Source organism: Salvia splendens, chromosome 17 (assembly GCF_004379255.2).
Source record: "Salvia splendens isolate huo1 chromosome 17, SspV2, whole genome shotgun sequence".
NCBI lineage: Eukaryota > Viridiplantae > Streptophyta > Magnoliopsida > Lamiales > Lamiaceae > Salvia > Salvia splendens.
Window position 1 is genome coordinate 26,102,973 of NC_056048.1, and position 24,254 is coordinate 26,127,226.

Sequence of the window (24,254 nt, forward strand, 5' to 3'; positions counted from 1 at the left end):
AGCTGTAATTATTCTTTATGATTATTTATTTAAAATTAAGTCGTAATATTATTTTAGTTGGAGAGAATGGCTATCGCTTATTATTATCATAAGATTATTTATTAGGATTAAGGCGTAAGATTCAATTTCATGAATCAAACATAATACATATTTAATCATAAGATATAATATTTCAAACCGGACATGTCCCAAAGATATTTGTTTATCCAGGATTCTCAAAAGACCAGTGTACATTAAGTTATATCAGTCTACTTATCCGTGTAAAAAACCATGTTTTGTCTGATTAATGGATATAAAAGGATTTAATGGATATAAAAAGGATCATGGTTCAACTAGATAAGCCAAATTCTACCTTCTCCCACCCTATACACATAACTTACGCATTCACGGTATATATACCGTTTGTACATCTATTGATGTCAGTATATACAATTATATTGTAAATTACGGTATATATCAAAATTTTATTATACTACAACATATAAACATTGTATAAAAATAACTATATACCAAAATTTTATATTTTTTGTACGATAAATCTGATATATTAATATTTTAATATATTTTTTTTCCCATGGGCTAAGAGTGCCTAAAGTCATAGTTGTACTCATTAAACAAGGTAATCTATATAAAGGAGAATCAAGGACTACACATTAATATCGTGCAAGTAACATAAACAAATGGTGTAAGGAAGAAGATGAAGGATGAAAAGACATATGTACCCCTAGATGAAAGGGGTAAAATTAGGTCAGAAAATGAGCAGCCTAAATAAAAGAGGGAGGAGAGCCTCTTTCTCTCAGACTGTTCGGATAGATCTCACACTCCACACAGAAACAAAAAGGTAAAGGGAAATGAAATCCCATAAAAATCAAAAGGAAAATTTTCGTCTCTCTCAAATCTCCTCCTGCTTTCTTCCAATCTTTCTGCTCTGCTGCTGTTACTCTCACATACATACATACATATATACCATACATAAACACATACATATATATATATATCCTTTTCTCTGATTTTGCCCTTGATTCGCTGACTCTCTCTTATATTATACATGCATACCCCTCTTGAAAGCCGCTTACTTTGATTGTGTTTTTGGGTTGAAAATCTTTGCTAATTGGAGCTCACGCTGACTTGAAAAATGTGGGATTTTTATTTTTGGTGTTTCGATTTTTTTGATTGAGAGCTGTTTATTTTTTATTTGATGAGGGTTTATGATTTACCTTAATTATCAATTTTTCTAAGGGTAGAAAGGTGGGATTGATTGGTATGGATTTTCAGTCTAGCTCGTTTGAGATACATGTAGTATATATACATATATATGTATGTAATTTTCTATTGGTTTTTGAATTATTACATAATACAATGACAAATACATATATAGCATGGGGCCAACACAATTCTTTGGATCTTTACTGGATTAGGATGTTACACCAATGGATTGATCTTGATTTGGAGTCCATTCCTCTTGTTAACTTTGGTTTTTTGAAGAAGGAATTTTGTCAAATGGATTTCCAGTTTCTGGTGTTTGTTTCATTTTGGGGAATAATTCCTACCACAGATGCTTTTTTTCACCACATTCCTAAATCTGGCAAGTGGCAGCAGAAATTGTTGTGTACCCTGAATATCTGGTTTCACACCTAAACTATCCAGTTACCTGAAGCTTACCATATACTACTACTACCAAAAAACATGGCAGTGAGATGGCCTGTTTCCTAGCATATCACATTTGATGCATTTCAAATCTTTCAAAGTTAAATGCCTGTCAGCCCATGTCAATGCAATCTGCAGATGGTTTTCTCTTTTCCCAGCTGCCGTTATAACAATGTGAGCATGCAGATTCTATTGGTGGAGTCCTCAATCCAGGCCTCAAGTTGTGTTTATAGTGTGACAACACTTGAAACCTAAGAGAATCATGGCAGATAATACTGAAGTGGAGGACCGTGTGGATCTTGACGATGATAACTACAGTGAAGACGATGAAGAAGTCATGGAAGACGAAGGAGCTGGAGATGTTGGTGAAGAAGAACCTCAGGAGGATACCGGAAGCGAGGATGGTGGGAAAGGTCAATCTGCAGGAACAGATAAAACGGATATCAGCATTGGGGATATGGAAGATAAAGATAACTCAACATCTCTTACCGAAGAGGGAGAAAGAGAAACATGCTGAGCTTCTTGATCTTCCACCCCATGGCTCTGAAGTTTTTATTGGAGGACTTTCTCGAGATATTTCGGAGGAAGACTTGAGGGAACTCTGTGAACCCCTTGGTGAAATCTTTGAGGTGGTGATATATAGGAATAAAATTTTTACTTGCAAATTGTTTGTAGCAAACAGATATCTTTATGCGTATACTGTTCCATTTTCTCTTAATACTCACAGCTTCATCATTATGCAGATAAGGTTTTGAAGAATAGGGATACTGGTGAAAGCAAGGGCTTCGCGTTTGTAGCTTCAGAACAAAAGATGAGGCGCAAAAGGCAATTGAAGAATTAAATAACAAGGAATTCAAGGTGTGACTTACACCTATGCTGATAAAATATTGAGAGAATATTCATTTTGTTGTGCTAACTACTTCCTAATTTTGTTATTCTCTGGTCTGCATATAAAATAATTTGTTTATTATGCCATATCTTTCTTCACTTCAGGGCAGGACTCTACGATGCTCACTTCCGAAACTAAATACAGATTGTTCGTAGGCAATGTACCAAAGGGATGGAGTGAAGATGAATCAAAAAAGTAATTGAATCAACAGGTCCTGGTGCTGAAAATCATTGAGCTAATAAAGGTATATGTGGCTAGTTAATCGTGAAAAGTTAGCTATCTATCAGCCAAACACACAGGTTCTCGTTTTTGACCTTATTCACTTTATTGCTGCAGGATCCTCAGAACCCTGGTCGAAATCGTGGTTTTGCCTTTGTGGAATTTTACAACAATGCTTGTGCTGACTATTCCAGGCAAAAGATGTCTTCTGCAAGTTTCAAGCTTGATGGTAACACACCAACTGTTACATGGGCTGACCCGAAGATCACACCTGATCATTCTGCTGCTACTTCTCAGGTATAATTCAAAACTGAAAATTTCCCTTATGAAAATGTCCACAACTCCACGTTGATATTTTAAAACTTTTTCCTGGGCTCTAGTCTAGAAGTAGTTTAGATAGTCTCATTCTTTGAAGAGCTGGATAACATTCTGTGGAGCAACATAAAACATAACAGCCATTATGACTTAAAAACTACTGACCTAAGTATACCTCATCCTCATTGTGCATTTGTACTTTAAGGGCACTCGCAATAAGGCAACGATTGCAAATATTAAAATTGACTCGTAACAATGCAATGTCTTGTCCTCACTGGTCAACTGATAATTGCTCTTCTCTGTTCTTGTCTAATATGGGCTTATGAAATGCATATGTTTCTGTTCGTAGTGAGCAGGATACTCATGTTGTATCCTTTATGCATGTTGTGATGATATTTTTAGACTTTCTTCTTTTATGTTATATTTAGGTCAAGGCCCTGTATGTGAAGAACATTCCTGAAAATACATCAACTGAAAGAATTAAAGGAAATCTTCCAGCAACATGGGGAAGTCACCAAAGTTGTTATGCCACTGCTAAAGCTGGTGGGAAGAGAGACTTTGGCTTCATACATTATGCTGAAAGATCAAGTGCCTTAAAGCTGTCAAAGAGACAGAAAAATATTGAGAGAAATGGTTTGGTGAATTCACTTGGTTGACTAATGTCAGACTTGATCAATTTTTTTGTTTAATGATAATGATTAACAAGAAAGCTACGCCTGCTTTACTCTTTATTTCAGCAATTGTTGAACTTTTGGACGAAGAAATGATATTAGTAAACACATGCAGGCCACGTATTAGAAGTAGTCCTCGCAAAGCCTCAGAATGAGAAGAAATGGATTGCTTGCAGCTAATCAAAATAGTCCCTTCGGGGCTGGTACGACCATGCGGGCTCAAGCCCCAAACATGAATGTGGGGGCTTTCTATTGCCCAACCAGTTTGTTGGCTCCTTCGGGGGCAACACGGAATTGGTTCCTTCGAGGACCAAGCGCGGCACCTTTGGCACCACGAATGATGCCACCTGCCGAGAAGCCACCAAAATTTGGAGGATCTGACTTCAAAAGGTGGTACCAGAAAGATGTTGTTCTACTTGACAACATTGGGCGTCGCCAACTTCCTCACGGAGAACGAGCCGCCCCACCAAGCGACCAAGAGACTAGGCTCGAAGTCATGGCAGATTATGAAGCTTGGAGGAAAGGAGATTACCTTTGTAAAAATTTCATTCTAAGTGCTTTAGATGATAGTTTGTACAATGTATACTCCAATGTAACCACATCTAAACAAATGTGGGAAAGCCTAGAAAAGAAATATAGCATAGATAATGCTGCAGGGACGGAACAAGTTGTAGCATCCAATTTTATGGACTACAAAATGGTCGACTCTCGACCCATCATGGAGCAAGTCCAAGAGCTCCAAATGATCATCTACTCATTAGTGGCTGAAGAGATGACCTTGCCCGATAAATTCCTAAGGTGCACGATCATTGACAAGCTCCCTCCAAGTTGGAAGGACTTCAAGAGTTATCTCAAGCACAAGCGAAAGCAGATGACCCTTGAAGACTTGATCGTGAAGTTGCGCATTGAGGAAAAGCGACCAAAAGGCTAAGGGCTTCACCCCACTTGAAGCCAAAGCCAATCTGTTGGAGCGGGGCGGTCCCTCCAACAAACGCCCTCGCCCAAACCGTCCAAATGACAAAGGGAAGGGAAAGCAACCTTCAAAGAAGTTTGAAGGCGACTGCTACAAGTGTGGCAAACATGCCACTTTGCAAAGGACTGCCGCAGCAAGAAGAAGAAGCCGGCTGCCCACGTCGTTGAGAAGGAGTTCAAGGACTGGGATGAAAACGACCGCATTGCTGTGGTCACTGAAGAGGTCAACCTTGTTAACAACAACAAGGGTGGCTGGTATATTGATACCGGCGCTACTGCACATGTTTGCTCCGACAGGAGCAAGTTTGCCTCCTACACTGCTGTCGAAGGGAGGAAAATCAACATGGGGAATCAAGCATCGTCCGAAGTCCTCGGCGTTGGCAACGTGATTCTCATGATGACGTCTGGCCTAACTATCACTTTGAAGGATGTGCTGCATGTCCCGGACATCCGCAAGAACCTAGTGTCAGGATCAATACTAGTTAATAAGGGTTTAAACTTCTATTTGAGTCTGATAGGTTTGTCTTGTATAAGTTTGGAAAATCCCTCGGAAAAGGTTATGTAACCGACGGGCTTTTCAAGCTTAGTGTAGCAACTCGCAGTGTTGCAAAGCCGTTGGCCAATAATAATAAAGCATCTACTTCCTCTTATTTGACCGAGTCTTCAAATTTGTGGCATTGTAGATTGGGACATGTAAATTCAAAAGCCATTAAAAGATTAGTGAATTTAGATTTACTAAAGGCTAATGAAGTGGATAATCAAGATAAATGTGAAATTTGTCTTGAAGCAAAAATGACTAAGTTGCTGTTTCATTCGGTTGAACGAAGCACAAAACCCCTTGAATTAATTTACACGGATGTATGTGATTTAAAGATGGTGCAAACTAGAGGTGGTAAAAAGTACTTTATCACTTTCATAGACGATTGCACAAGGTATTGCTACATCTATCTTTTAAGAAGTAAAGATGAAGCAATAGAAGCGTTCAAAAATTATAAAAACGAGGTTGAGAATCAACATGGTTGTAAAATCAAAATGATTCGAAGCGATAGAGGAGGCGAATATATAGCCCCGTTTGAGGAATTATGCAACGCAAGTGGTATAATCCATCAAACGACTGCACCATATTCACCACAATCTAATGGTGTTGCAGAACGCAAAAATCGAACTCTAAAAGAGATGATGAATGCACTGCTTCTAACTTCAGGATTACCACATAACATGTGGGGGGAAGCTGTTTTGACAGCCAACTATATCTTGAATAAGACCCTCTCAAAGGAAAAGTTATGTTACTCCTTATGAGTTGTGGAAAGGAAGGAAGCCATCCTACAAATACCTCAAAGTGTGGGGGTGTTTGGCAAAGGTAATGGTTCCTCCGCCCAAAGAAGTTACAATCGGACCTAAAACGGTTGATTGCATCTTCATTGGATATGCACTTAACAGTAGTGCATATCGATTGTTGTTCACAAGTCTGAAATATCGACTATAACAGTAGGGACAACAATTGAGTCAAGGAATGCCGTATTTCTCGAAAATACATTTCCTTGCAAAGACAAAGAAAAAATCGTAACCAATTCTGAGACAAGAATTGAAGAAGAAGCCACTAGTTCTAAACCAGTGGAAGAAGAAGCCACTAGTTCTAAATCAGCGGATGAGGAACCTAAATCGCGCAAGCGTGCAAGGCCCAATCCGAATGATACAGTACTAAGACGTGGTAATAGGGTCAGAACACCAAAAACATTTGGTCCTGACTACATTGCTTTTATGTTAGATGAAGAACCGACATCTATAAAAGTAGCTTTCGATGGCCCAGACGGGTTGCATTGGAAGGAAGCTGTTCAAAGCGAAATTGATTCAATTTTGCTAAACCACACATGGGTGTTGGTTGATTTACCCGAATGTGCTAAACCTTTAGGATGTAAATGGGTCCTTAAAAGAAAGTTTAAGGCCGATGGAACAGTGGATAAATTTAAAGCCCGACTAGTAGTAAGGGCTTTAAACAAAAAGAAGGACACGACTTCTTCGATACCTATTCACCTGTAACAAGGATTACATCTATCTGGGTGCTTCTCGCTATTGCTGCATTGCACAATCTTGAGATTCATCAAATGGATGTAAAGACCGCGTTTCTAAATGGTGAACTAGAAGATGAAATCTATATGGAACAACCCGAAGGGTTTGTAGTACCTGGACAAGAGAAAAAGGTATGCAAGCTCGTAAAGTATCTATATGGATTGAAACAAGCGCCATTGCAGTGGCACTTGAAGTTTGATAATGTGATGTTATCAAATGGATTTAAAATCAACGAGTGTGACAAATGTGTCTACATCAAAAGCACTAATAACGGTCATGTTATAGTGTGTCTATACGTTGATGATATGTTAATCTTGGGTAGCAACACTCAAGTAATTAACGATACAAAGGACATGTTAAAAAGAAACTTTGACATGAAAGACATGGGTCTAGCCGATGTAATTCTTGGAATGAAGATTCTAAGAACGAATGATGGAATCATCTTAACACAATCACATTATGTTGAGAAGATATTGAATAAATTCAAAGCCTATGATGGCGCGCCGGTTAAGACTCCAATTGAACTCGACGTTCACTTGAGCAAGAACAAAGGCGAGCCCGTTGCACAAGAAGAGTATGCACGGGTCATCGGGTGCATTATGTACTTGACTAATTGCACTCGACCTGACATTGCTTGTGCCGTGAACAAGTTAAGTCGTTACACGAGCAATCCAAGCAAAGAGCATTGGAGAGCTCTTGTGAGGGTTTTGAGATATTTAAAACACACTCAAAATCTTGGGCTACGCTTCTCGAGATACCCCGGTACTTGAAGGGTACTGTGATGCCAATTGGATATCTGATAATAGAGACTCACTTTCGACAAGTGGATACGTCTTTACTATTGGGGTGGTGCTGTATCGTGGAAATCCACAAAACAGACATGTATAGCCCGATCAACAATGGAATCAGAGTTCATTGCCTTGGATAAGGCTGGCGAGGAAGCCGAGTGGCTTAAGAACTTCCTTGAAGATATTCCATTTCTGTCTAAGCCAGTGCCACCAGTGCTAATCCACTGCGATAGCCAAGCGGCTATTGGAAGGGCAAACAATGGTTTCTATAACGGTAAGTCTCGACACATACGTCGACGACATAACACCGTGAGACATTTGATCACAACTGGCGTGATTACAATTGACTATGTGAAGTCAATAGATAATCTAGCGGATCCGCTAACCAAAGGGTTAAACCGTGATCAAATGAATAAGTTGCTAGAGGGAATGGGTTTAAAATCCACAAACTAAAGAATTATCATAGTGGTAACCCAACCATGATGACTGGAGATCCCAAGAACTTGATTCAAAGGGACAACTAAGCTATGAGAGTTCATGAGAAACACTCAACTATATCTATTCCCTAAGAGCAATAGAGTGTTGGAGAACTTGCCTAGTGGTAAAGGCTAAGTCTATGACTTTTAATGGTTCTTAAAAATCTCAAGAGATGGAGTTCTCAAAGAGACCAAGTATGGCAAGGTACTTGACTAAGAATCACCTATGTAAGTGCGAAGTGTGGTCGCTTCATAAAACGTACTTATGAATCCAAAGTGGTGTCCAAGACCGCAATGGACACAAATCGTGAGAACGGATGAGGTTGAGGTGTTTAAGCGTTAACACCATTGTCTTGGTGCACGCCGTGGGGGATTAGTTCAAAGCATCACGCTACTAAGCCGCCTGTGTATCCGATGGTGTCGACTATGGAGGGTTCAAAGTCAACAACTACCTATCCTTATGCTTATATACCTCTCGAGGGTTGAGCTTATGTCTGCATGCATATGCATTTGGCTATTTCCACTCATGTGGGGGATTGTAAAATTCATGGATTAAATATGCCCGGTCAATGGTTTTGACCAAACAATAAATGTGACGAGACATTTAATTTTGTGAAATTAAATGATATAGCGTCGATCTACATTTTACGTAGATAAACGTAGTGTATTCACTTTCTCTAATCCGATTTCCGGTGAGTGAGAAATAGTGGATTAAAGTTGGGCATAATTAGCTTTTAATTAAAGCTTGGAGCATGTGCTTAGGGAATAATTAACTAGTGTTAATTATCCCACATTGGAAGATTAATACATCTTTTAATGGGTTTAAATTAAGTGACTTTATGTTACTTAATAATTATAGTGGATCAAGATGGGTGAAAAAGCCCACACGCGCGCACACGTGCGCGCCGCCCGCCCGCCCGAGCCCGAGCCCGAGCCCGTGCTCGTGCGCGTGGGCGTGGGCGCGGGCCGCGGGCCCGGGCCCGGGCCCGATCCCGATCTCGATCTTGGGCTTGGGCTTGGACTTGGACTTGGACTTGGATCTTGGTCTTTGGGTGGTCTTTGGGCTTGGGGCTTGGCCCAAACTATTCTTTTTGGACCACCGCCGAGTCAGCAATCTAAGTGGCTTGACACGTCGTCAAGCGAGGTACAGTCACGGCTGCCACGTGAGAAATCCACACGCTCCACATGCGAAAGGCACACGCCTGCCACACGCTTGTAACCGACGTCGGTTACGAATCTGCCATGATGAGCCAGGCTTGGCCTATAAATAGGCTAGTCATACCACTGCATTAGACACATTATTCACAAGCATTCTCTGCATCATAAGCTCTCTCCCTCTCTGCATTGTTTTCTATCGAAGCTCTGCCCTCTCCTCCATCCCGTTCGTCGGAGCTCTACTGACTGCGGTGCTGCATCAATAGAGACGTAGCCGTTTTACCTTTGGGGACGACACGCCAAACCGAAGAGCACTACCGGGGCGTATCTCGTCTTGCGGGAAGAGGCCTCCTCGACTCGGCTAATCACACTGGTTTAGTAGTTTCGTTTATACGTTGTAATTTTAAGTTCAGTTCTTCCTTTTCTTTCTTTGGGTTGTATTACGCCCGGTGGTTATCTTTGTAATCCCAGAAACCAACACTTTTGTTGTCTGGCTTTTTGTTAGCGAATTTCTAGCATCCACTATGAGAAGTAGTTTCTAAATAAGCTTTAATCTCATTATTATTTTTATTTGTGACATGGAAGCATCGCTAGCTGTAAATATATATTTATTATAGATTTTTTAGTCATCTCGAAATTGATATATAGCTCGTGTTTTATGTCTTTAGTTCAACTTGTAGTACAATAACACCAGTGGCGGATCCAGGACCCGAAAATGGCGGGGGCGAAACTTATATTTAAATATTAAATATTTAATTTAATATTATTTTTAATAATAAATAAATAAATATTATATTAATATTTAAGTAGCACTACTGCACTAGTTTCATTAATAAAATATAAACATGCTTCAGCTTGCAAATATGTATTATTCATTTTAAAATAAAAAATTATATAAATATAAACATGCTTTAGCTTGCAAATATGTATTATTCATTTTAAAATATAAAATTAGTGTAATATATGTACATTTAATCACTGTAAATATTATATACAAAAGTGATATAAGTAGAGCACTAAATATTTATATTTCAAAAATATTTAAAAATGTTTATTTTGTTACATATAGAATAATTAAGATGCATGGATCAAATTATAAGTACTTTAGGATAAAAAAGACTTTAACACAAAATTAAAAATGATTTTAACTAAAGAATAAATATAACAACATAATATATGCAACTTAGTAGTATTTAAATGTATTATTTTGATAATAAGAAGAAATATGAATTGATAAAATAAAAAATGAAAAATGAAAATAAATATGTATTAAAAATGTTTATTTTGTTACATAGAGAATAATTAAGATGCATGGATCACAAATTATAAGTACTTTAGGATAAAAAAGACTTTAACACAAAATTAAAAATGATTTTAACTAAAGAATAAATATAACAAAATAATATATGCAACTTAGTAGTATTTAAATGTATTATTTTGATAATAAGAAGAAATATGAATTGATAAATAAAAAATGAAAAATGAAAATAAATATGTTTTTGTTGAGGATTGAACCCTAGACATCTTAGTTAAAAATCCAACAACCAAACCATTGGACTACTACATTTTATATGACATTTATTGAAAACGAAAATATTTCTACACTCTACGGAGGGGGCGGATATCCTATTTTCGGATTGATTCAATGAAAAATTTAGGCTCTCCGGACGGTCGGGTAGGGGCGACCGCCCCCACCTGCCCCCGCCTGGATCCGCCACTGAATAACACCATTCACAAAAAAATACTAGTAAAAAAACAAATAAATTAAAAATAATTGCCTGCATTGTGAGAGCTTAATTAATTCAAAAGCACACAAGATTATTATTGACGTGCTAATTAATTCTACAAATTAATTAAAAATTAAAACGTGATCTATTATCTTATTTATTTATTTGAAATTATAGAGAAAGCAAGTAAATTGAGAGAAAAGGATGAACAATTACAGCCGAGTGGAAATTAAACGATAATTAAATGTATATGTTACATGGCTAGTTCTGGTCTTAGCTGCTCCCAATTATATCATCGTATGTACCTTTGATTTTCTCAATCAAAGCATCCCTGAAATTTAATTTTGTAGTAAGTCATTAAACTCGTCTAATCAATTTAATAGTACTATAAGTATGAGATGAAATCAAACCTGCTTGATTTAGAGGCCAGATTTCTATATGCAAAATACTGCACCAAAATATAACAAGATTAGGACATTAATCAATATTAATTTATTTGTAACATTGTCTCCTAGTTTGAATTTATATTACTATACATAATTAACTAATTATATAAAATTAAAGAACTTACGCCAGTATATCCAATTCCTACGAGCTCCAGAACTCCAGGAATGAGTGGAAGCTTGTCAATAGCCTTGCAAAATAAATGAGGAAAATATATTAAACAAATAAACATACAATATGAATTTAGAAACTAGAATTAATGGATCGATCATTCCAAGTTTCTAACCATTTTTCCATATAGCTGAAAAAGGGATTTGCCCCTAAAATCATAAATTTTCCGTACATTTTAGTTTTGCGTATAAACTTTAAAATTTGCTTGTTAATTTATGAATTTCTAATTTAATAGTACTACGATTTTGCAATCAAATCAAGAATGAAGTGCTTCTTCATAAGCAAATTTTAAATACGATATGCAAACTCAAAATTTTCTAAAGTTTAAAAAGTTAGTTTTTCAGCCTGATTTTTAAATTTTCGAGACGAACCAAATTTTAATCAAAGTTAATGATTTTCTGCCATTTTGCATGTAGTAATATAAATAATATTCTTACAGAGATGACTCCGGCGCTGGCAATGAGTCCGATTAGTCCTGCCACCGCCAGAGAAGTAACGGCATACTTGTCTTCAACTTTATCCCACTGCAAATATATATTGTAATTATTTAATTAATTAGAGAGATCGATTCATGAAATAGATAAATCAGAAAAGTTCTTACAGTTTCCTGAATTTTTGTGACTATTTCAGGGGTCTCAGTTGAGGCAGCGTCAGCAACTTCAGTCGACGCCTCTCCGGTAACCATGGCCACCACATTCCGGCCACTCTTCCTACCTGACATCAATGGGGCACACAAAACATTTTGTATTTATTTATAAAGACGATAAAAAAAATTAACTAAATTCTACTGCATAATTTTTTAGAGCAAATTTCAACCGTTACATAAAAAATGGAAGGATGAGATTAAAAATACGATGATCATTAGATACTAATAGGTCATTTTAAGATGAGCTAAAACGATCTAAAAATAACTTAATTTGTAGGAGTATTCGAAATGACTTTAGTTATTGGTTATGCAATAAGATTTGGTAATTTTTTCAACATTGTCCTATTTATGAATACACATATATCAATTAATAAAGTAATGAAGGAGATGGAGGGGACTGACTGTAGGAGGTGGTCTTGGCGAGGTGAGGAGTGGGAATCGTGACGCATTGGGCGGCGGCGGCGGCGGTGGCGGCGGGTTGAAGACGAGGAGCCTTGGATGAAGAAGAAAGAGAGAGAGGGGTGAATGCTGTTGAGGCCATACCTTCTAATTAATCCTGATAAAATTAAGCTGCCCTCTCTTCTCTCTTGTTTTTCACTTACTAATATTATCTAAGTATCTGAATTTCTAATCCTTTTTCTTTGTTTTTTTCTTTTAGAAAAGAAAATATGTTGGAGTAAAGGAAAACCACTCGTGGTAATCTTATGGATAATGTGGTATGGTGACGTGGCACTTGGATAGCCATTTTATGGTGTTGCTGTGGATAAAATATTTTAGGTCCCTATACAAAAATCGGAAGAAATATGTAAGACTAATTTGGAGGAAAATGTGTATTTTTTTTTAATTTTATAGGCCAAACATTTTGATATTCTATGATCACCATGGATTATTTTTCCCAGTTAAAAGTCACAAGTAAAGGGTTGGACGGTTGGAGTATACACTAATAAATGTTCGCAAAAAAAGTCTAAAACTTCATGGTCTTATTTTGGTTTTATTGCCATTTTTACGGGGTTGAATGCAAAGAAGTATATGGTACAATGGCTAATTTTGGAAATGGAACTTATTATGGAGTTGGACTAAAGAAGCTCATCTTCAACTCACTGACGTCGTCTACTGCTACTCGGTTTGCACAGTAAAACATAGTAGTAGTAATAAACAACAAACATTAAATAATCTCAAAATCAATACATTGTATAACTAAGAGTACAAACAATGGCATCTAGATGTACAAAAAAACATGTAAATTGAACTAGTTATAGTTCAAATTAGTCTAAGGTCAAATACTTGAATACTAAAACAAGTAAAATGGGGAGACAGTCTGTTAGCTTGTATCCATGGGCGGACCCAAGTGAGGAAGGGGAGGGGCTTAAGCCCTCATTGATATTATTTTTAAAACCTTTTTCTATTAATTTTTTTAAAAATTTATTAAGATTTAGTGTAAATTATTATGTAAAAGCCCCTACAAATGATCTAATTTATTCAAAAGTATACTTTAGAATAAATTTTAGAAATTTCAGCCCCCATGAATAAATATTTCTGTGTCCGCCCCTGTATCTATAGTTGAGATGGATCAAATGCACACTGAGTTTTATTAGGTATGTTTGGATGCTAATACTCTGAAAGAAAGGTGATGGATTTCCATGTTAAGACATCCAGCAAACAGCAAAACTAGAAAATTGATGAAACTTTGAAATGGACCAAAAGTTCTTGATGGGTTTTGCATGCCACACATTTGTAGATACAATCAATCATACAGCTGTAGACTGATTTTACCACAACCATTTGGCAACAAAAACATAGATCAACACTTAGAAGCTATCACTCTACTTACATTATTCACCTCTTACAAAAATATACATTACCAATACAGTTATAGACACAAATTTACAGTTAACAAGAGCACTATAAGAGGGCCAAAATGATGATAGCTACTTTGAGAGCAGAAATCGGAGGGTGGAAGGCACTTCCATATCTATATCTTTGATGAGCTCTCTTGTTGGTATATAATCAGTCAAGCCACATGAATGATTTAAATCACCTCTTCCTAATCTTTTCCTTGCCTTAAAAATGGAAAAGAAGAAGCTCAATTACTCATTCAGTCTTGATTAATCTAATAAATCACAAGTTTGATTCAGGGAAATACTATACTTACCGAATATAATATTCGATTTCAGGGGGAATCGCACAGATGATGATCCTTTCAGTTTCACATCCCTGAGTTGCTTACTATTTGTTTTTTCTGTTGTAGAAACACGGCTCGTGCTTCCTCCCGACGAGTTATCAATTCCCTTTTTTAACTTTTCATGGTAGAGAGCTGGCGGTGCAAGTTTCAACTGAGGCGTGTTTTCCATCTGAATCAATTTATGATCTCCTTCAAGGTTATGCAGGAGCTCAAAACTGTTGCAACCAAGTTTAAAAGCAGTGACGTGTCATAATATGAGTTTTTCAGCAAATGACAAGAAAAGCGAGGAAATGAGGCCTAAAACAGTATATAACACTAGAAACTACACAAATGATAACATACCCTTGATGGATGGGAGCCAAAGGAGTTATCTCCAAATTCGTGATCGTGAAGATGCAAAAGAGGTGTGCTACGTGGTTGCTGCATGCTTGATGGAGAGCTACTCACTAATCCATTCTCTGCAAGTTTATGCATGCCACTAGACTTTCGAGCTTTACTTCCTGGAGTACAAATGGGACATCCTACTAAGGTCCCACTAAATGAGGCCTGTTTCCCTCGAGTTGACAATGTAGATGTGTTGCATGACCACAACTGTATACTTGAATGCTAGAATCCAGAGTATTTTTAGCAAGGACAGAGCTACAGATACAACAAACAAGACTTCTAGGGGCATAACCATGAGAAGCTCCTTTCATGAGCAAACTCATTGTATAATATGTATCATCCTCAATCAAACTTTTTGCAGTATCCTGCATTACAAAACCATTATAGTAAGAAGAGCAGCTGATATGAGGAATATATCCTACCTCTAGAAACCACCAAGTATATTAGAACTTTTATTAGGATTGTGGTTACACAACTTGAACTCAAAGAGAAGCGTTGTTAAGATGGTTATAAATTGGATAGATTTTGGTGTTATGAGCTTATATATTCAAACATTGGATCAGTTTCCTTAGCAAGGGATTAGTTAATCCGTTTTCACCCTATGGTAAGAAGCATGATTAAGTTGGGCATCATCCTAAGAAAACCATTTTTGTACTCCATCAGTCAGTTCACTTAGGATGATAAGGTTGGATTTGCAGAAGTTATCTTGAGTAGCTGGAGTGGGATGACCCAGAGCCATATTTATTTAATTTGTAGGAATATTCCCATGATGTTGGTCCTAGCCTTGGAGGTGTGATAGAAATCTATCATGAGGAAGGTAAAAAGTAAAAAATCTGTGAGTTAACTTAACCCAACATAATCTTTACTGACAAAGTTGAAATGAATCTAGTAGCCTCCACTATGGTAATTATGAGAGACACCCACCTAGAGCTCAATCAGCAGGAATTTACCGAGTAACTGAAGCCACAGCTGCCACCCCTTCCCCCATTGAACCCAATAAAAATTGGTGCACAACATGATACTCTCGTATGTTTTTCATTCACGCTTGTACTTATCAGCAGCGGAGTATTGAATCTTGAGATCCTAATCCATATGGACAGGAAGTGGTTGAAGAGAATCATTTATGATTCTAACAAACTATTTCAGTAAAGAGGGTATCCACTATCCAACCAGAATTATTTGGTGGGAAAAAAATTACTACAACATAATACAAAGAGGGCATTCAAGCAATATTATTCGAAGGTGCCTGAACTAGAGTACTCATAATCATCAAAGGCATACATAGGATACATCCAAAATACATCTTAAGATATAGAAGACGCACCAGAATTCTTCTTTCAAAATCATATCGCCCAAGTATCCCCAGTATGGTAAGCTTAAAATCACCAAATTCTTGATTGCCATTTTCAGAAAGAAGTTTCACAACATGATTCGTGGGAGCCGAACATATCCATCATTCCCTCGACAATTTCTTAATAAAAATGGGAGAACAGTTCCTCGCCATGTGTGCAATTTACCATACTTGGAGACTTTCCATTTGAATGTCTGCGCCTCTTCTTCTGGATTTACTGATCCAGTAGATGAGTCCTTAAGTGCTTCCCTAGCATTTCGGAATCTATCAATGGCTCACAAAACTAGATGAAAAGAACAATTAAAGCGCAATATTCGTTACAGCACTTTTTATTTAATAAGAACATATGAAGTTAAGAAGAAGTCTGACACCTGGACTCAAAAGAGTACAAATGAATAAACACATATTTCAGAGAAGATCGACTCACGAATCAAGCAGCTGAAACCAGAGGGACTCAGACTCTTCAGGCTGCAGACGAGGACTATTTCTCTGACATAACCCAATACAAGCTCGGACAATGTCAAGTATTTCAGCCACCTAGAATAGTACTAGAAGCATTAATAATACTGAGAGACAAGACAAAATGGGAGGAAATTAATCACAAGGGCAGAGGATAAAGTTAAGTGCAGGGCTCAAAATACCACTTTTTTCTTCAGAAATGCATTAGATTATCCACAACTGGACAAGAAATTGCTCTCTGGATTTCTTCATCGAGCATGACAAACTTCTCACTGAGATGAGAAAGAATTAGAAGAAGGGCACTTCTAACCTCTCCAACCCTTTCTAATAAGAATGAAGCAGCATCAGTTATGCCATATTCCTGGCATAAACTTAAGCAGTGTTCCACTCTATAGCTTTCAGAAGTTTCCAAGAACTTGAGTACTGAATTTGCGATCAAATCGACATAAGAGCTGCAGGAGTTAAATATCAACATTTATTCCTAGCTGATTTTCAGAAAATAAATAAATCAAATTAAAACTAAAATCCTGTAGCTGGCCTTCTGTAAAAGCATCACTTATAAGATTCAGAAAGTGTCACCTCAAAATACAGCTCCATCATTTCATCAGTCACATTAACTAGGTTGTTATGTAAAGCTTCAGGGAAGTAGATATTGCTTCCAGATAAGCTTGGACACCATTTGACTGCAGCTTAGAGTTTGTTGGAGAAGGATAATCGAAAGTATCAACATCTTGCAAACAAGAGATGTCAATGGCACCAGTTTGTCTGGACCCTCAATAACAGTCTTTAGATAAAGGAAAAGGCTTTCTGGGGTGAGACCGAAGGTCAGACAGAATATATGCAGTTCTTCCGGAAAAATGGTCAGTAATTAGAAAGTAAGTTGCTTCTCTGCAAAGTACAAGAATTGGTCATCAGCAAAGAATAAAATTACTCTCGAGTAAATGAATCCCAAATATAACAAGTTTAAACAGAAATAAATTAATAAAATTACCTGCTCAGTTTGACAAGATATGGAATGCGAGAAATAACAGCTGATTCAAAAGCATCGGATTCTTCACCATCAAGCAGCCTTAACATTTCATAGATAAAAGAGAATGCATATACAGGCTCCTGTATTGCTTTTATATAACTGTCCATAGCAGCAACTAATTGGTGACTGATTGCATGTATGTAGCCACACACCTGCATAAGGAAATTAGATATCTCAATGCCATCCAGTAAGGAAGATTTAGTTCTATGGTGAAGCAGAGCATCCAAAAACGCAAACACGAGAAATAGTCACTAACTTGAAATGACTTTAACATGGCACACTTTGAGCCCCAACACATTTAAAACTTAATTTCTCTTTAGCTCCCACGTCATAATATTTTTTAAAGAAACTGGAATACAACCATGAGGCTTTGTACGTATGCAACAGGCATATGAACAAATGTCAACAAGTATCCAATACAAGGGTAATAATACCTTGTGAAACTGCGCCTTCTCAGACAAATGCAACAAATAAGGAGCATCCCACTGAGTCCCAGGCACCACTTGTATCAGAGAAAGCAGTTGTTTCTCTCTCCTTCTGAAGATATCAGTCACCTTCTCCGACAGAGTATCCGAGATATTGACCTCTGAAGTCAAATATTGTATGATTTGACTTAAAATATCTTTAGATACAGTAGCTTTCCCATAAGCCACATAGTAAGCTATAAAATCGTACATGTGGCCTACATCTTCTTTTGAAGGCCAAACTTCTACCGAATTTGTTTCAGTGCTGCAGACAGGACTGTCGGACATGAAGTAACCAGCATCAAGAATACCAGCAAGAATATTCACCACTCTTTGGACCAATTTGTCACTATCATCTGACTTCATGTTGATATCAGTTGCTTCCTCAGAAGGTTGGCCCGATGGAGATAGTTCAACATCTACAAAGGCCAATTTTAGAACCTGTAGAGTGGCTTCAGTATCCAACTGTAAAAGATGAAGCATGTTTGCATAGGCTCCGCCTGATGATAAACTCGTAACAGCCCATGAATTGGAGCACTTGAATCCTCTAATAGGAACTCTAACAGTTCTTTCTAAGAGAGGTCACACGCGAAGGAGAAAGATTTCCATGTCCTGCAAAAAAGGTTACAGCTCAATACACAGTTATTGGACATCGACTTTTAGCCTCCAAAAGTACAATATCTGAGATTAAACTCTAGCCCGCAATTATTGTTCTCTTTTAAACCAGTGTATACTGTGAAGTAATACTACACATTCCTTTAACTCATTTATTGATATATTGACAGTTGTGATGTCCTTAAAACATCCACTAAAGGTGTTTCTGTTCAAATATTTAAAAATTAACTAATTCAAGATCGCATTTGGGAAAAATGAGGCTTTCCAGTTAAGAGGCCCAGTATGAAGAGAGAAACATAAACAGGCTGAGCTGTTTGAACTAACAAATGAGAATCGTAAAACTAAATGTTCATCAAAGATTTACAAATCATATTGCATCACAACCCCTCCAGCTCCAGACTACGGGAGGGGAGACAAAAAGATCAATGATCACCTTATTCCCCCCACCACAGATTCAGAAGTTTGTTACATCCTGCCATCCCGAGCTACTCAAAAGCACAAAATGACGAATTTGAACACATACCTGGAGGAAAAGCAAGACCTTGGAAGCAATACTTCAGGTAGACAAGCACCCTGTACCTGCTTCCAAGGGCAACAATGTAATGATCTTGACAGGGAAATAATGGGAAGAAAGCAGAAGAACCCATCAACAGATTTTTGGAAAGATAGCAGGCAAAGAAGTTTTCATAGGCCCTTAGATAGTCCAAACGGATGCTAGTTATAAGCCATAGCAAATTACCCGAGGGAAGTGGCATTTTCTCTCGTGCTATCTCGTAATACTAGCAGGAGCTCCTCAAGAGGTGTCCTAAAATCATCTAAGCCTTTGTTAAATAGATATATCAACGCACAATCCAACCTGTGTTCCCTGCATAAGCGGACAACCTACCTAACAATTATCAGACGATACTAGTTCCAAGGTAAAAAAAATGAATCCATAGTTAGGATTGAGGAAGAAAAAGGTAAAATGAGCTTTCACACTAGAATTACCAGATGAAATAAGTTACTTAGTACCCAACCTGATTAAAATCCAAGGACAGAATATCCATGTGCAGGACGCACTGTTCAATTCGCTGTAACCAACCTCTCTTGCTATAGTGCTCGACTAATGCTTGCATGATCTGCAAAAAGTAGCAATAACTAAACACGGAAGTTACTGGAAAACAAATAGAAAAATAAAGAAAGCTGAAATAACTAATATTAGAGATACCCCAGGTGGAAGAGATCCCAGCATATCTTTCAAAATGTATGGCTTCCAAGAGTTCCAAGAATGTCTCTAAAAGAAGAAAACAAAGCATGTAGTCATCTTTCTCATTGATAACCCTAGCTACATCCAAGAGACGTGGGGAAATCACCTTTTTGGTGAGCCTCGTCAAATTTACTCATGATATCTTCAAACAGTATGTCAGTTCTCCTGATATGCACACAAAATTCAACAGCAACACCACCAACACGGATGAATTGCTCCTTAATCTCATTGTACTCGTCCTCTTTTGTGTTTTGGTTGTAACAAGCAACAGATAAGTAAGAAAATACTTCACTAACATATGCCTGAAGTAACTCCGCAAGATAAGGCATAACAGTTCTTTGCAAGTCATCCAAGTTTTTGGGAAGATCTACAAGACCGTATGATTGGCCATCATAAAGTGCCATCGCCATGTTTAAGGCACCAATCCAGTCACCCCGCTTTTCGTAGAACTTCAATTCGTTCCTTCCATGAGAGAAGGCGACAAACAATGAGATGCTCCTGTCCAAGTATGTACATAGTAGCACCCCTAACAGAAACACTGTTGTGATAAGCTTCTCAGGGTTCCCAGAAGAATTCGTATAATATATGTGATGAGAAATCAAATTATCCCCTCGAAAGCCATCCACAGAAAAGCTAGTCTGGTGGATCAAATTTCCATCTTTTGCATACAAGCAGAGCTGAGCTGTCGATGTGAGGATGGCCAGCATCTGGACATATTCAAAAAAAGTTCAAAATCTTTCCTTGTATGTTTACCTACTGTAAATTAGGCTTCGGGCAAGTGACAATGATAATTTTTATGACAATGATAATAGATGCATTAAGAAAACCTGATCTCCCAACCATGCCAGGCCAACAGCTTCACTTTCAAGAGTCCATTTTTCAAGCACTTTTAACTCTGACTTTAATAGCTTAGCAACCTGAACTTTGTGGTCCCAAGCAATGGCAAGCAATGAAGCTTTATCTGACGCCTCAACAAGAGCATTTTCTGGAAAGAAAAAACAAACTAACATATGCACAAAACAGCCATTGCTGGAAATTACCAAACTTCATTCACACATACCAGAGGATGGAGTGAGCGACCGAGACCCACATCTCCAGGCAGCATATGGCATGGATCCCTCCCTGATGCCATCAGGTTTGGGAATTTGAGCATATACTTCCACAGTGGGAATGACTTTTGCCTTCAGAGAATATGAAACCCACAAGATTCAGATACACTCAAGTGATAGTATAAGGAACAATAATAAATCAGTAGCCTTCCAAAGAACATTACCACAAGAGCAGACTGATGTGTGATAAATATGACAACACCTTCATCAACCATGCCACTCATCATGCTACTAATACTACTTGTAGAAACTGTGAAGCTACTCTGCGAAGCCAGCATTGAACCTACATATCCTTCGTTGTATAGCAATGGAGAAGCACATACTACTCTGCTAGTAGTTTCATCTAAAAGTTTCTGAAACATTAATTCAAGTAAATCAGTTCTACGAAAGCATTGGTTATAGAAAGTTTCCTCATATATGATTGATCTTTACCATAGGTTTTGTATAAGATATCCTATTGAGCCACGGAACCACGGTAAATCGAATCAACTTGACCACACCCTTGCTGTCACCACTGACCACATTAAATTGACGAGTAACTTGAGTATCTTGGCCCAGATATAGCATGTGAACTACTGGAGCTCTGTGTTCAGTGATAACCTTAAGTGCTGAGGCCTTCTGCACATCCCAAACAGTGTAATGACCGTCACCATATCCTGCAAAGAGTATATCTCCGTGCTGATTGAAGCACATGGAAGTTACAGGGACAAGAGATCTATCCCCTTGCAAACCAAGGGGTATCATCTGAAAGCACAGTCGGTTAGACCATTTAGTAGGAAATATAAATAGACCATAATATGCCATCTTGTCTAATCTACAAATCTATGACCAGCTACAACGTATGACACTATTAGGTACCACACCGAGTGTCAATATTAGCAAATCAATCGGCCATTTTCTTTTTTTTTAACTTAAACAAGCATAAAAAATCAATTAGTTATATCAGTAATAGACATGAGTATAACGGCAGACCTTTGTATCCATGTTATCAACATGATGCGCAGTATACTTGCTGGGCACAACAAAAATTGATCCTTTCGACATTCCCACTGCAATGTAGTTCAAATGTACAGATATGACTTGGGGGGATCCATGATCTTTCCGAAAGGCTTGCGAAGAGATGATCCGGGTGAGAACATTGTCAGAACGAACATCAAAGTAGCCTAACACAGTAGAGCCCCTTTAACACCTTCAAGTCTCATCGGCTGTGCAGCTGCACCCTCTTCGTAATGCAAACCTGTAAATGCTTGTTTCTTCTCAATTTCTTCAGCCAAGTCAAGTGGCTTCACCGAGCGATCAGATTTCTGCTGCAACTTTGTATAGCTGTCCTCATCTTCACCTTGTGAAACCAAGTCTTCAAGTAATTGTGCAGCATCATTATGTCCACTAGAATAATCACATTCCCCGGATTCAGACACTGTGTTTTCGGGATTACTTGCTTCTTCTCCCCTAATTATGTCTTCGCCATAATCAACACCACTCGAAGCTGGGCTAGGTAAAGCCACATCACCAGATTCATCAGCAGCTCGAATTTCAGCACATTGCTCATTCTCTTCACCGGCCGAAGGAGATGAGACTTGCTCAATTACAGGAATTTGATCCTCTTCACTTTGAATATTAGAAGCGTGACGAGGTTTATTAGTTAGCATTGCGCATTCATCATCATCATAAGATGTCTCCAGAGTCGCACCCTCATTAGATTTCTGCTGATTCCTATCTTCAGAAGAAGATGCCCCGTGATCGCTATCACCATCACCACCACCAACACCCGTGGAGTCAGAATCGATATTTCCAAGAGGAAGCTGAACTCCTTCTTCTTCTTGAGACTGGCAGAGATCGACTTCGGAAGGAGCAGCAGATAGTGACGAAGCAACACTATCAAAATTTTCCGCAGTTTCAGAAAGCGAGCTCTGAAGAGTGGGAACGCCAGTATTTGCTCTTCTCAACTTGATAGCAGTGGCGTGGGGCGTTGGAATTGAACGAGAGGCAGCAGCAGCGGCCGCCAGTGCAGCCCCAGGCTTCGCATTAGATCTGACGGCACCATTACCAAATAACGGCGGCAGAACCCTCCCCGCAAAGTTAGCTCTACTACTATTCGCAGCTGAATTGTACCTATAGTTATGCGAATAAACCAAAGGAACGGAGTGTGAATGAGATAGTCCGTGATCTCTCAAATTAGCCGAGGCGTCGCTTTCATCGTCATCGCCAACACCTCTGAGAGGGGAAGAAGGAGGAGAAGAGGAGGGAGAAGAATGGTTGAGGAGAATTTCGTCGACGGTGCGGCGGTGACGATCTTCTTCATCGGAGTCGGTTTCGCCGCCGTGCGATTGAAGAAGAGAGTCGATATCCATTTCCACATCCACGGCGATCGGATGCTCCATAACCAGTAAATTCTTCGATTGGCTTTCTACTTTCTAGTAAAACAGCAACTCAATTGAGATCGTCGTCATCGTCTTCCACTATCCTCTGAAATTCAGGGATATTTGGACTGATTCAAATTATTTCAGCCCATGATTGAAGCTGGGCTGGGGCCCATTAACTTAACATGGCCTAAAGAAACATATCACCTGGCCCATTAATAATTTAATTATTTTTCTACTCGTAAACTTTTTTTCACACATGATTAGCTTAGGATAAGATAATTAACCTTGACCAAAAAATATTACAAGGTTTTGTTCAGCTGTAATTATTCTTTATGATTATTTATTTAAAATTAAGTCGTAATATTATTTTAGTTGGAGAGAATGGCTATCGCTTATTATTATCATAAGATTATTTATTAGGATTAAGGCGTGAGATTCAATTTCATGAATCAAACATAATACATATTTAATCATAAGATATAATATTTCAAACCGGACATGTCCCAAAGATATTTGTTATCCAGGATTCTCAAAAGACCAGTGTACATTAAGTTATATCAGTCTACTTATCCCGTGTAAAAAACCATGTTTTGTCTGATTAATGGATATAAAAAGGATTTAATGGATATAAAAAGGATCATGGTTCAACTAGATAAGCCAAATTCTACCTTCTCCCACCCTATACACATAACTTACGCATTCACGGTATATATACCGTTTGTACATCTATTGATGTCAGTATATACAATTATATTGTAAATTACGGTATATATCAAAATTTTATTATACTACAACATATAAACATTGTATAAAAATAACTATATACCAAAATTTTATATTTTTTTGTACGATAAATCTGAT

General features: G+C 37.9%; 1 protein-coding gene, 1 long non-coding RNA gene and 2 pseudogenes across 2 annotated transcripts; 1 reads left to right on the plus strand and 3 right to left on the minus strand.

Annotated features, from left to right (window-relative positions):
* Positions 1-1,081: 1,081 nt before the first annotated feature.
* LOC121774542 lies at positions 1,082-3,921 on the plus strand (annotated as a pseudogene).
* Positions 3,922-10,999: 7,078 nt separating this feature from the next.
* On the minus strand, positions 11,000-12,818 carry LOC121773804 (protein CURVATURE THYLAKOID 1B, chloroplastic-like). Its single transcript, XM_042170720.1, has 6 exons — positions 12,593-12,818; positions 12,146-12,258; positions 11,982-12,068; positions 11,501-11,563; positions 11,340-11,377; positions 11,000-11,260 (listed from the first exon to the last, which is right to left on the minus strand). Exons 1-6 carry the CDS (start codon positions 12,729-12,731, stop codon positions 11,203-11,205), a joined length of 498 nt encoding a protein of 165 aa, XP_042026654.1. The 5' UTR covers positions 12,732-12,818; the 3' UTR covers positions 11,000-11,202.
* A 1,041-nt stretch (positions 12,819-13,859) lies between these two features.
* On the minus strand, positions 13,860-14,583 carry LOC121774061. The gene is made up of 2 exons (XR_006044904.1): positions 14,343-14,583; positions 13,860-14,250 (listed from the first exon to the last, which is right to left on the minus strand). It is a non-coding gene; the product is annotated as an uncharacterized LOC121774061 (long non-coding RNA).
* An 89-nt stretch (positions 14,584-14,672) lies between these two features.
* Positions 14,673-23,476, minus strand: LOC121774060 (annotated as a pseudogene).
* Positions 23,477-24,254: the final 778 nt, after the last annotated feature.